This window comes from Ovis canadensis, chromosome 17, assembly GCF_042477335.2.
Source record: "Ovis canadensis isolate MfBH-ARS-UI-01 breed Bighorn chromosome 17, ARS-UI_OviCan_v2, whole genome shotgun sequence".
Classification (NCBI taxonomy): domain Eukaryota; kingdom Metazoa; phylum Chordata; class Mammalia; order Artiodactyla; family Bovidae; genus Ovis; species Ovis canadensis.
The window spans coordinates 11,155,680-11,169,927 of NC_091261.1; the positions used below are offsets into that span (position 1 = coordinate 11,155,680).

Genomic DNA, 14,248 nt, shown 5'->3' on the forward strand with positions numbered 1-14,248 from the left:
GAAGAGGGTATTTGCTATGACCAGTGAGTTCTCTTGGCAAAACTCTATTGGTAATTAGGAGATCCAATTCAATGATTGGTTGAGAAGAAATCTCTTGCCGAAACTTAAAAGGATGTTTCTAGGACCTGGAGTTGTAAAGTTAATCAACATAAATAGTTTGCTAAAAAGAGCTCCTATGAAATAACCATGGAACTGTCTAGTTCTCAGAATTTCCAAAGAATTTTTCAAAGAATGGTTCATGAGCACTTGCCTCAGACTCATCTAGATTATTGTTAAAAATGAGTTTTCAGTCCAACACAGTCCCCTTGAAGAGCAGGAGTATTTGAAGATTTAAGGGTAATTGACATTAAACAATTCTAGCAACAATGAAGATTTAATTTTTTTGTTTTTTAGCCTTGCTTGACTGAAATGTTTGGAATCTGGGGAGGGAGAATTATAGGAATAACAGTGTAGTAAAATAACTTCCCCAGATATGAGTGAAATTTATTAACAAACTTCTGGGATTTCTTTTGCAAACACCATAAAATGACTGTGTTTTCCAGTCTGCATTCCTGTGGAGTCCTGGTAGCCCATAACATTTCCATTGAGGTTTACTCCTATAGTGGAAAATTTCAAACAGAAAAATAATGCTCCATAATTGGTATATCAGACATTTATTTATTTAACCATCATCTCTTTAAGAAAATTTGAGATACCAAGGGAACATTTCATGCAAAAATGGGCTCGATAAAGGACAGAAATGGTATGGACCTAACAGAAGCAGAAGATATTAAGAAGAGGTGGCAAGAATACACAGAAGAACTGTACAAAGAAGATCTTGATGACCCGGATAATCATGATGGTGTGATCACTTATCTAGAGCCACACATCCTGGAATGTGAAGTCAAGTGGGCCTTAGAAAGCATCACTACGAAAAAAGCTAGTGGAGGTGATGGAATTCCAGCTGAGCTATTTCAAATCCTGAAAGATGATGCTGTGAAAGTGCAATACACCAGCAAATGTGGAAAACTCAGCAGTGGCCACAGGACTGGAAAAGGTCTGTTTTCATTGCAATCCCAAAGAAAGGGAATGCCAAAGAATGCTCAAGCTACTACACAACTGCACTCATCTTACATGCTGGTAAAGTAATGCTCAAAATTCTCCAAGCCAGGCTTCAGCAATATGTGAACCGTGAACATCCTGATGTTCAAGCTGATTTTAGAAAAGGCAGAGGAACCAGAGATCAAATTGCCAACATCTACTAGATCATGGAAAAAGCAAGAGAGTTCCAGAAAAACATCTCTTTCTGCTTTATTGACTATGCCAAAGCCTTTGACTGTGTGGATCACAATAAACTATGGAAAAGTCTGAAAGAGATGGGAATACCAGACCACCTGACCTGCCTCTTGAGAAATCTGTATGCAGGTCAGGAAGCAACAGTTAGAACTGGACATGGAACAACAGACTGGTTTCAAATAGGAAAAGGAGTACGTCAAGGCTGTATATTGTCACCCTGCTTATTTAACTTATATGCAGAGTACATCATGAGAAACGCTGGGCTGGAAGAAACACAAACTGGAATCAAGATTGCTGGGAGAAATATCAGTAACCTCAGATATGCAGATGACACCACCCTTATGGCAGAAAGTGAAGAGGAACTAAAAAGCCTCTTGATGAAAGTGAAAGAGGAGAGTGAAATAGTTGGCTTAAAGCTCAACATGCAGAAAACAAAGATCATGGCATCTGATCCCATCACTTCATGTGAAATAGATGGGGAAACAATGGAAACAGTGTCAGACTTTATTTTTTTGGGCTCCCAAATCACTGCAGATGGTGACTGCAGCCATAAATTAAAAGATGCTTGCTCCTTGGAAGAAAACTTATGACCAACCTAGACAGCATATTCAAAAGCAGAGACATTACTTTGCCAGCAAATGTCCATCTAGTCAAGGCTATGGTTTTTCCAGTAGTCATGTATGGATGTGAGCGTTGGACTGTGAAGAAGGCTGAGCACCACAGATTTGATGCATTTGAACTGTGGTGTTGGAGAAGACTCTTGAGAGTCCCTTGGACTGCAAGGAGATCCAAGCAGTCCATTCTGAAGGAGATCAGCCCTGGGATTTCTTTGGAAAGAATGATGCTAAAGCTGAAACTCCAATATTTTGGCCACCTCATGCGAAGAGTTGACTCATTGGAAAAGACTCTGATGCTGGGAGGGATTGGGGGCAGGAGGAGAAGGGGACGACCGAGGATGAGATGACTGGATGGCATCACTGACTCGATGGACATGAGTCTGAGTGTACTCCGGGAGTTGGTGATGGACAGCGAGGCCTGGCGTGCTGCAATTCATGGGGTCGCAAAGAATCCGACACGACTGAGTGACTGAACTGAACTGAAGAAGTTGGTTTATTTGTCACCCTCGATTCTTGTCTCATAGCAACAAAGATTTAGAATGATGGACTAAAGGGTTTGAAACAACAGACAAGTTACAGTCCAGTTATAGCTCAAGCAGACAGAACTTTTATTAAAGAGACGTGGCAGTAGGCCAATCCCAAAGGAGTCATAACAATCCCTCTTGGCTTATCCTGTTATACTTCCTGTCTCTTCCTCTTGGTTCTGTCCTGTGCAAAATAGGACCTGTACTCACCACCTATCAGGAAAGGGCATACAGTCAAGGCCAATTGACACTTGCAAGTTACACAGCAACAGTCTCTGCTGTGCATGTCTTTCCCATCATTCAGTTTGTACAATCAAATATATGTATATATGAACACATACATATTTATGACTATGTAAGTATCCATAAATCCATACATATTATGAGTATTTATGAGTCCTTAATGGGCTCCTAGCTGTTTAAGATTACTCGAAGAAGCCCCTGTGGTTAGTTTGTATTCACTGTGTGCCTAGGGTGCATGTGCAGAAGTTGGAAAAATCACTGTGGTTATTTTTGTAGCATATCTGTGATCTCTCCTGGGTGTGTTTAGGCTGGGGTTTAGAGATCAGCTTGCATCCTTTTCAGCTAGGCCACCGCTTGTTGCTCATGCCTAATTTCCTACCTAACATAACTATTTGTTAATCACATACTGTAATTTAAGTGTTGGGTTGCAGAGGCAGAAAAACGTACAATTATGAATATTAATGTGTGTATTTATACCTAATGTAGGTGAATTATATGTTTTTGAAGTGATTGATTTATTTTTGCAATGACAAGGAAATTTTAAACTTATGTATCAGGATTATAATGCCCCAAGATGAATAAATTGATCTTTACAATTTTTCTAATACTTTTACCATGTGAATTTCATTCAGAAAGCTAACTTCTCTTGTTTCCAGTAGCTAAATTTCAGTCTCATTCAATTTGGCTGGCTAATCCATAGGTGAGTCTTGGGGAAAAGATTAAAAATATCTTTTTGTTTTAAAAATGTGTTTACTCTCTTCTCACTTTACTGATTGCCATTAAAATTATTATTATTACTGCAAATGTATCACTTAAAAATGTTTATTTATTTGGCTGCATTGGATCTTAGTTTTAGCACATAGGATTTTCAATCTTCGGCATGCAGGATTTTTTAGTTGTGGCATGTGGGATCTAGTTCTCTGACCAGGGATCAAACTCAGGCCTCCTGCATTGAGAGCACACAGTCTTAGCCACTGAACCACCCAGAAAGTCCCTGTATCACTTTTTTATCATGAGTAAATTGCGTTTGGAGAAAAGAATTATGTGTTATAAAGAGTTTTATTGTTATTTTTTTAAATAACAAATTCAAAAAATTTTATTAGTATACAAAGGGTATCTCTTTGATAAAACATTGTACCACTGCCATATTTACTCTCCAATGAGAAAGGGACACATGAGATTTATTCTACTTTCTGTAGGAAAATATGTAAATACCATCAATAGCAAAACAAAATTCATTTTCTGGGGTCATATGAGTGAAGAACAACTGGGGTAGGGTGGATGGTGTTTTGCTAAATTATCAAAATTGATAGATTATCATTTGATATTCCGGAAGCAGTACTTTCTCAAAGACCTTAAGTGACCCTCCTTTACTTCAAATACATGTTGACTTAGTTGAATTATCATTTAGAAATAAAGTTGTTTTGATGACAGCAACTTAATTCAATAGCTTGTTCTCGACATAAAATCTTTTTTATTAATAAACCCAGTTTTCAGTTAGTAAGTTCACTGACTTTTCATGCAGTGATTTTCAACCAAAATAATATTATTAGTGGGTTTAATGCAAAAATATTCACAGTATATATATCCTTTTATCTATAAGGAACAAGTATTGAAGGGCTATAATGTGATAACTTTTTAACTGATACATGACATATAAAGTATACATAATTAACCAAATTTAAAATAGAAAGCAATGGAATATGTTCAGACCAGAACTGTTTTACACATTGACAGGTTTTTGTTTGTTTATTTGTTTTGGTGGTTTGGAAGGTACTTCAAAGTCTTATTTGACTCAGAATAAGATATCAATTTTCCAGGGGTTACTTCTCATTTGTCTACTTGAGAAAAAGCAGAGTAAAGAATGTTCACAAAATTCAGTGACTTTTTAAGCTTGTTTTGATTCCTAAACAATAGGAATCTGCAGTATTTTGCTAGAAAATAAGGAGATGTTTGATATGAAGCATGTTTTTATGTTGTTTCTAATACAATTTTTTTTGTTGTTGTTATTCTTGACCATCACAGATACACCGAGGGGTTAAAGGATTTGTCCGAGATCTTCAGGGTAACCCAATTGCTAACGCCACCATCTCTGTGGAAGGAATAGACCATGATGTCACATCTGGTGGGTGTTCTTCGCTGTGATCAGAGGCTCTAGTATTGCATATGAGACCGTGGCTACTTCTTAGCCTAGATACATTCTTATACTGTTCTATGCAAAGCAATTAAATGCCTCATGTCTCTTTACTGTCTCTCTTCAGCTTTGATCTAGTTAAATTTTTATCTGGGGAACAAGTCAGGCAGTTACTTAGGAGGGCTGTGAGGCAGGGCTGTCTGTGAGACTCTTTGCAGTTGTCAAGGCAAAGGAAGGTGAACCAGCTGGAATTGAAATGCTGTCTCTTAATAATATCTCCTAAGAAGAGATTCTAAAGAGCTGTTAATTGGTGAAACTCAGGAAGGAGCAGAAGAGTAGGAAGGAGGGTAACTGCCTGTGTTTTGTTGTCCAGGATGTCCCATCCATTTCTTCATTTAATCTGTATCATAAAGCTGGATATATCCAAGGCTGAAAAGGACCTTACAGGATTGAAGTTGATGTTAATTATTTCAAGGTTTAAAGCCTTCTTTCCATTTTCCTAGTTTGGGGGAAATGATGTGTTTTTCTGGCAAACCTATCTACTCCTGTTAATAAACATCTCTCCAACTCATTTTAGTGTAATTCTCATTTGTTTGTATCTTATCAAAAACAACAATATCTTTTTAGCTATAAACTCTACATGTTTCAAGACCTTAGCATTAGTTAACCTTTAAATTAGTTCCCAAACATCCTATACCATTAACTCTTATTTAACCTCACATTTATAATTTGTATTTTTTAATCTTGAATATTTGTTTTCTAAAAATCCATTTATTTATTCAAACAGCAATGCTTATCAACACCTGGTGAAGCGCCAGCCTACCTTCTGGACCAATATGCCAGAACCTGTGCCAAATTTTTGCTCCTTTCACCCCCGGGGCGGGACTTCTTGAAGGACCTAGGCCGTGCACCCTATGGCCACAAGCAACTGCTTTTGTTAATCTTAGTAACATATAAACATTATTTTCTCTGCATTCCAGATGTGAAAATTTTAGGAAAATCTCACGTTGGCAGTATAAATAGGTAGAAAGGAATGAAATCTGAGGAGCAGGTTCTGGGACTTTAGCTTTTTTTTCAAAATTAATTTATTTTTTATTGAAGGATAATTGCTTTACAGAATTTTGCTGTTTTCTGTCAAATCCTCAACATGAATCAGCCATAGGAATACATATATCCCCTCCATTTTGAAACTCCCTCCCACCTCCCTCCCCATCCCACCCTTCGAGGATGATACAGAGCCCCTGTTTGAGTTTCCTGAGCCATACAGAAAATTCCCATAGACTATTTTACATATGGTAATGTAAGTTCTATGTTACTCTTAACATACATCTCACCCTCTTCTCCCCTGTCCCCATGTCCATAAGTCTATTCTCTATGTCTGTTTCTCCATTGTTGCCCTGTAAATAAATTCTTCAGTACCATTTTTCTAGATTCCATATATATGCATTAATATAAGGTATTCATCTTTCTCTTTCTAACTCACTTCATTCTGTATGTGTTCTAGGTTCATCCACCCCATTAGAACTGACTCAAATGCATTCCTTTTTATGACTGAGTAATATTCCATTGTGTATATGTACCACAACTTCTTTATCCATTCATCTGTTGATGGACATCTAGGTTGCTTCCATGTTCTAGCTATTGTAAATAGTGCTGCAATGAATGATGAGATACATGTTTCTCTTTCAATTTTGGTTTCCTCAGGACATATGCCTAGAAGTGGGATTGCTGGGTCATATGGTGGTTTTACTCCTAGTTTATTTTAAGGAATCTCCATACCATCTTCCATAGTGGCTGTATCAATTTACATTCCCAGCAAAAGTACAAGAGCGTTCCCTTTTCTCCACACTCTCTCCAGCATTTATTGTTTGTAGGCTTTTTGTGAGGTGATATCTCATTGTAGTTTTGATTTGCATTTCTCTAATAATAAGCAATATTGAGCATCTTTTCATGTGTTTGTTAGCCATCTGTATGTCTTCTTTGGAGAAATGTCTGTTTAGGTCTTTTTCCCACTTTTTGATTGGGTTGTTTGTTTTTCTGGCATTGAGTTGTATGAGCTGCTTGTATATTTTGGAAATTAATCCTTTGTCAGTTGTTTCACTTGCTATTGTTTTCTCCCATTCTGAGTGTTGTCTTTTCACCTTGCTTATAGTTTCCTTTGCTGTATAAAAGCTTTTAAGTTTAATCAGGTCCCACTTGTTTACTATTGTTTTTATTTCTGTTACTCTAGGAAGTGGGTCATACAGGATCTTGCTTTGATTTATGTCATTGAGTATTCTGCCTATGTTTTCCTCTAAGAGTTCTATAGTTTCTGGTCTTACATTAATGTCTTAAATCCATTTTGAGTTTATCTTTGTGTATGGTGTTTGGAAGTGTTCTAATTTCATTCTTTTATATGCAGCTGTCCAGTTTTCCCAGCACCATTTATTGAAGAGGCTGTCTTTGCCCCATTGTATATTCTTGCTTCCTTTGTCAAAAATAAGGTACCCTTAGGTGCATAGGTTTTTTTCTGGGCTCTCTATTTTGACCACAGTCTACAGGGTCACAAAGAGTCGGACATGACCGAAGTGACCCTGCGCACATAAATGCAAGACTATTTTTTTTGCCTGTGGCATCTCTTCCCCTGTGAGAGCTGAGCATGAACATGGTGCAGTTGCTTGGGTTTCGGGGACCCTGGCAGCGCCAAGTGTGCAGGAACACAGACTGCTTCCGCTGCAGGAGATATGGCCCTATCAGAGTCTTTTTTGAGCCTCTTGTAGCTGGTGATCAGAAGGCCTCTTTGGCCAGTCTTTCTTCACAGCTCCACCCATTAGAACACTTAGAGGGCTCCTTTGCCTCGGGTCCTTCTCTGTTGTTTGGCGTGTCAAGCACATAGAAGGGCCCCCCCTGACTGGGGTCGTAGTCTGTAGACCGGCACATGGGACATTTAAAGGGGCACCTGGGTGGGTCCCTACTCTGTAGTTTGGCGCATCAGTCACTGAAAGGAGTACCCTGTGTGGGGTCCTACTCTGTAGTTCAGTGCAGTCAGGCATTTGATGGGCCAGCCACTCTGTTGTTCAGCTGCCAATCCTGGCATGCAGGGAGAGAGAGGCTATGATGATGGCTCCACCCCGGACGCGTGACTCAGCAGTATCGCCTTGCTTCCATGGCTGCTTGGCTTTCTTCTACTGGCATTTCCCACCACTATCTCCTCCCTCACATCCCCTCAATCTATCTCTTTGCAGTCAACAGCAGCCCTTACCCTGGGATTGCTCCACAGTCCCTAAACTCCAGCTCCCAGCAGCTGCCCCTTCCAGGAGACCAGCATTCCTGCCCGGGGTATGAATGGCTGTGGCAAGGACTGTCTGATTCTCATTCCATTTAGGCTGCCACAGATCAGTGGTTTCACTCTCAGCCTTAAATGTTTCTCCTCTGACTCAGACAATTGCCCCAATGTGGGGATTGGACCCCTGCTTCAGTTCCCCCACCCACCAAAGGCAGGTCCAGTCCTACTAACATTCCTGTTTTCTCCCCTAGTTCCTTCATCCTCTCAAGTTTTGTGGTTCTATATATTCTTTTCCACTGGTCAGGTACTCCTGTCCACTTTCAGCTGGTGTTCTAGATGCACTTCTGTGTCTGAAGGTGTATTCCTGATGTATCCATGAAAAGAGATGTACTCCAAGTCCATCTACTCCTCTGCCATCTTGTTCTCCCTTGACACAGCAGTTTTTCAAGGGCAGTATAGGGTAGTAAGGAGAAACAAGCAATGGGGCAGTGGAGTCAAAGGTGGAGAGAAAATGTAATGCCTTGTCTGGGAAACCTGAAAGCATTTCAGGAGAGATGAAATGTGAAGTGTCAGGAAAGATGCACCTTTGAATGAGGCAGTGTGGAGTCTTGATGAGTCTATTTCAGTGGACTGTGGAGGAGAAGGAAAGGGCCTGAAATGGAGAGTATTGACAAGTCTTTCTAGAACTTTTGCTGTAAAGTGAAGAAAAGAAATGAGACACTAGGTTAAAGGAAATGTAGAGTTCATAAAGAAGAGATGGTGATGGGAGTTTGTTTTTTTCTGATGGTTTCCATATTCACAGTGAAATATTAATACAATGTGAAGCATCAACTAAGAGTGAGGATGAAGGGGATGCAGTACAGGTGTTAGGAAAAGGGAAAATTCCACTTGGACCTTGCTATTCAGTGTGGCCCCTACCAAGACCGAATTCAGCAATCACCTGGAACTAGCTAGAAATGCAGAATCTCAGGCCTCATCCCAGATCTAGGGAATTAGGATTTGCTCCTTACTGTCTCTCAGGTGATTGATGTGCACTAATCTAAGAAACAGGAAAGTGAAAGGACTTGGGAGGAAAACAGGGCAGGACCAGGGCCTTGTGTTTGTAGACAGGGGACAGCTCATCATCGGTGTGTGTTTTCCCCAGCCCCTTGCAGCCACAGAGGCAGGCAGAGAGTAGAGGGGTGGGTGTTTTCCAGTGCTGACGGCTTGCCAGGCATATAAGCAGGTGGGGAACAGCACATCAGTTGAAGGAGACATGTGAGTGGATGACTAGGGGATCTGGGAACCTAAGCTGCTCAAAAAGAGGATGGAGGTACAGGAACACAACTCTGCTTAGAAATCCTCTGGAAAGTTGGTTGAAAATGCAATCCTAGAAAGCATGCCAGCTGTTTTGTCTTTTGAAATCTAAATTCTAACACATCCCTCAGGATTTCCAAAGAGGTGCCATCAGGTCACACTTCATGAGATACTGACCTAGACTCTCAGATCTTCAGATCTTCACAGCAAGAATCAAATTATGGTGCCAGCAGCTTGGGGACTTGAGAATATCCATTAATCTGTGTTATTTCTCACGTGAATATGATGATTCATTATATTAAAAGATTCATTAAATAACATTATTATCTGTAAAACTGCTATAAGAAATGATGCCTTCTAGAGAGTGTCATACTCTTTTTAATGGAATTTCATTAAATTCTATAAATATCTAAAGACAGAGAATAAAAAATGAATTTAGGTGGCATAACTATGAATTTCTCATATGTGCCTGTGACTTGATATTCTGTTCCCCACAGCAAAGGATGGTGATTACTGGAGATTGCTCGTTCCTGGAAACTATAAACTTACAGCCTCAGCACCAGGCTATCTGGCAATAGCAAAGAAAGTGGCAGTTCCTTATAGCCCTGCTGTCAGGGTAAGTGATCATGATAATAGCTAAAATTTATTAAACACTTACCATGGGTCAAGCATATTTAAATCATTATATTTAGCTTTCATAATAACTCTACTATTACCCTGTTGTCCATCTGTTAAAAGATGAGAAAACTGAGGCCTTGAAAAGTTAAGTGACTTGCCCAAAGGCTCAGTGTTTAATTTAATACCACTCAACGTGAAACTCTGTTACCATTTCTCAATTTCTGAAGAGATCCACAAAAAATTAAATAAAATGAAAAAATTAAAGTTTTATTTGCTGATCTTGATTTATATCTAAATAATGTTCTGTTTGATTTATCTTTTTATCCCTAACAGCTAGTATCATACCTTACTCAATAAGTATTTTGAAAAATAAATTAGGCCTGCAATGTAATTTTAGGTACTAACTAAACATCTATTAAGCACATACTATTAGCAAAGTCAGGTCCTCTATGATAAGAACTATAAAAAATGATACTTATTTAAGTAGATGACATTTATTGATATTTAACTACTAAGGGTGATGGTGATGAGACCAAAAATCTCATAGAGCATGATTTTACTATTATCCTTGTAATATATTACTATGGAATGGCCTACAGGATTTCCAATTAAAAGCCTTACTTGAAAAGAATCTATTGTATTTTTGGTTATATACCCAAAGATTGGAGTATAAATGCTTGGTTTTGCAAGCTAAATATCTTGGGTTTTCAAGTGATCCTTTGGTTTTGATTGTATGTGTTTATTAGGCTGGATATGTATTAAAATCAGGAGGTAAATTTGAACAAGTAAATCCTGGAAAAATGTTTGTTTCAGAGTCAGGTTATAAAAGATTTCAACTATTTTGACCCTTGGCCTTTCTGCTATGTGTTAATTCAAAGAGGTTTTGAGTAGTCACATTCTTAAATAACCATAGGCTTGAGTAGCCGAATCAAAGAGCTCTTAGCTCCATGTGGAATGGAGCATGGCTATCTCATGGGCCCAAATAGCTTGCATATTTTAAATAGTCCTTTGTGGAAAAATGTATGAATTCTCCATAGACCTGATGAGGATGCCCAGTCTATAGGCGAATTGAGTTCCTGGGTTACTGATCTTCATGGTGGTTGGAGGTGTATGTAGTTCCATCAGTTCTTTCACAGATGCAAGATTCTGGAAAACAGATCCCTGTAAAAGCTATGTGGTTTTTTTTTTTTTTAATTTTTATTTTTAATTAGAGGATAATTACTTTACAATATTGTGATGGTTTCTGCCATACATCAGTATTAATCAGCCATAGACAGAGTGAAGTAAGTTAAAAAGAGAAAGACAATATATACTAATGCACATATATGGAATCTAGAACAGAGAAGGCAATAGCACCCCACTCCACTACTCTTGCCTGGAAAATCCTATGGATGGAGGAGCCTGGTGGACTGCAGTCCATGGAGTCACTAAGAGTCAGACACGACTGAGCAACTTCACTCGCACTTTTCACTTTCATGCATTGGAGAAGGAAATGGCAACCCACTCCAGTGTTCTTGCCTGGAGAATCCCAGGGACTGGGGAGCCTGGTGGGCTGCCGTCGCAGAGTCGGACATGACTGAAGCGACTTAGCAGCAGCAGTGTGGAATCTAGAAAGATAGAACTGATGATCCTACTTGCAGGGCAGCAAAGGAGACAGGCATAAAGAACTGACTTTTGGATGCGGTGAGGGAGGAGAGGGTGGGTTAATTTGAAAGAAGTTACATCTTTTTATGGGGGAAAAGACTGCCTTTAAATAATCTGCCCATAAATAATCTGCTTTCCAATAATACTGAGCATGTGCATGTGCTAAACTGCTTCAGTCATGTCTGATTCTTTGAGACCTTATTAGATCAAAGCACATTTCAAACATAATGACTTTTGATATTCTTTTTCCCTAAAAGTATCTTTTTGGTTATCATGAGACATTTTTTAGGGTTTACTTTAATTCAGATGGCTAGATTGAGATTATTCTAATAAACTTTAAACCTGTTCATTTTTAATTTTAGTTTTTAAAAGTATATAATCAATTTGATAATAATATATTCTTATTTTCTCCTTTAGGTTGATTTTGAACTGGAGTCATTTTCTGAAAGGAAAGAAGAAGAGAAGGAAGAATTAATGGAATGGTGGAAGATGATGTCAGAAACTTTAAACTTTTAAGGAAGCTTCTAATTAATTGCTTTTAATCTATATAATGTATGTAGTATGATGTAATGTGGCCATTTTCTTTTAGATTTTGTGCAGTTAATATTTAACATTGATTTATTTTTGATCATTTAAATATTAATAGATATTACTTAAAATAGACTCTTAGGTTAAAATATAAGAACTTGGTCTATAGCATTCATTTTCCTATATATGTGATACAGAGGACTGTAGAAGAGATTTGAGTGATTTTGCCATTTTAGGCTTAGAGACAATATTCCATATGTTATTTACAATATAGAACTTTTTGAGTAATTCTAGGTTTTAAAAATTAGTGAATCCACTTATGGTTGCCATAGGGGAAGAAGAGATAGGGAGTCTGGGATCAGCATGTAGACACTGCTATATTTAAAATGGATAACCAGTAAGGTCCTACTGTATAGTACAGAGAACTCTGCTTAGTGTTATCTGGCAGCCTGGAGGGGAGGGATATTTGGGAGAGAATGGATATATATATATATATATATATATATATATATATATATATATACGATTGAGTCCCTTTGCCATACACCCGAAACTATCACAACATTGTTGATCAGCTATACTCTAATATAAAGTAAAAATTTTTTTAAATCCTAAAAAAAGAAAGGAAAATGTATTTGAAAAAGCATCTGTGCAATGGATAGAAGGGGAGAGTAAACAAGGGGTACTTTGACAGGATAAAAGCTAAAAGCGAAAAAAAGAAAAAATAGAGTCCTTTTAATTAATGTAACTGGTGACAGTGTCACATAATGAAGCCATTGGAAAAGTCAACAGCTACAGGTTGAGTTGTCAGCACTATACTGCAAAACTTAAACAGTCCTGTATTAATCATCATTGTGTAGTATGCTGTCTAGCTATAGAAGTATGATCTTGTTAACACATTCTTGATGGGAAAGTGAAAGTGAAGTCGTTCAGTTGTGTCCAACTCTTTGTGACCCCATGGACTGTAGCCTACCAGGCTCCTCTGTCCATGGGATTCTCCAGGCAAGAGTACTGGAGTGGGTCGCCATTTCCTTCTCCAGGAGATCTTCCCAACCCAGGGATTGAACTCGGGTCTTCTGCACTGTAGGCAGATGCTTTGCCCTCTGAGCCACCAGGGTAAGTCTACTTGATGGGAGTAAAATGTAAATGTTTAGTGAGAAGTTTTATGAAAAGAGTGGAAATTGATTTCTTGCTTGTATACATTGGCACAATAGTGTTATATTATTCAGTGTGCTAACACTACTTCAAAATGTAGGGTTTTTCTTGGTTGTAGATTGTCCCAGAATTGCATTCTAAATGAATAAAAATTTTAAAAAATCCCTATGATATGTATTTAATTCTGTATTATTTTTGGTCTACAGTTTTGATCATGTGATAAAAAATGTATTCCCTTGAGAGCAGCCTCTCATTGATTCATCTTCTATAATTTTAAATTTGTTAAGTGACTGCTATATGCCAAGCACAGTGCAAGCACTGCATGTACTGTGTATATTATTTTGGTGGTCAAAATGTGATTCCATGGATCAGGTGTGGACATAAACTTTAAATACATATACACGAAAATGAACATGTAATTAAGCATTGTGATGAGTAAAGTGATAGGAAGGACTAGTGTGTGGATAAAGAGAAATGTCAGAGCAACTTGCTTTAGACTAGATTCGGGGATGGCCTCTTAATGCAAGTTAAACCCATACTTAGACTATGAGTTCAGTTCAGTCAGTTCACTCTCAGTCGTGTCTGACTCTTTGCGACCCCATGGACTGCAGCATGCCAGGCCTCCCTGTCCATCACCAACTCCCAGAGTTTACTCAAAGTCAGTCCATTGAGTCGGTGATACCATCCAACCATCTCCTCCTCTGTCATCCCCTTTACCTCCCGCACTCAGTCTTTCCCAGCATCAGGATCTTTTCAAATGAGTCAGCTGTTCACATCAGATGGCCGAAGTACTGGAGTTTCAGCTCCAGCATTAGTCCTTCCAATGAATATTCAGGACTGATTTCCTTTAGGATGGACTGGTTGGATCTCCTTGCAGACCAAGGGAGTCTCAAGAATCCTCTCCAACACCACAATTCAAAAGCAAAAGTTCTTTGGCACTCAGCTTTCT

At 38.5% G+C, this 14,248-nt stretch overlaps 1 protein-coding gene across 1 annotated transcript in view; it reads left to right on the forward strand.

Moving 5' to 3' along the window:
* Nucleotides 1-13,467, forward strand: part of CPE (carboxypeptidase E) — a 144,459-nt gene extending 130,992 nt beyond the window's left edge. Inside the window, exons 7-9 of the mRNA XM_069556627.1 lie at nucleotides 4,685-4,784; nucleotides 9,852-9,970; nucleotides 12,034-13,467. Of these exons, the coding sequence (XP_069412728.1) occupies nucleotides 4,685-4,784; nucleotides 9,852-9,970; nucleotides 12,034-12,132 (318 nt within the window). The 3' untranslated portion in view covers nucleotides 12,133-13,467. The remainder of the gene's footprint in view (nucleotides 1-4,684; nucleotides 4,785-9,851; nucleotides 9,971-12,033) is intronic.
* Nucleotides 13,468-14,248: the final 781 nt, after the last annotated feature.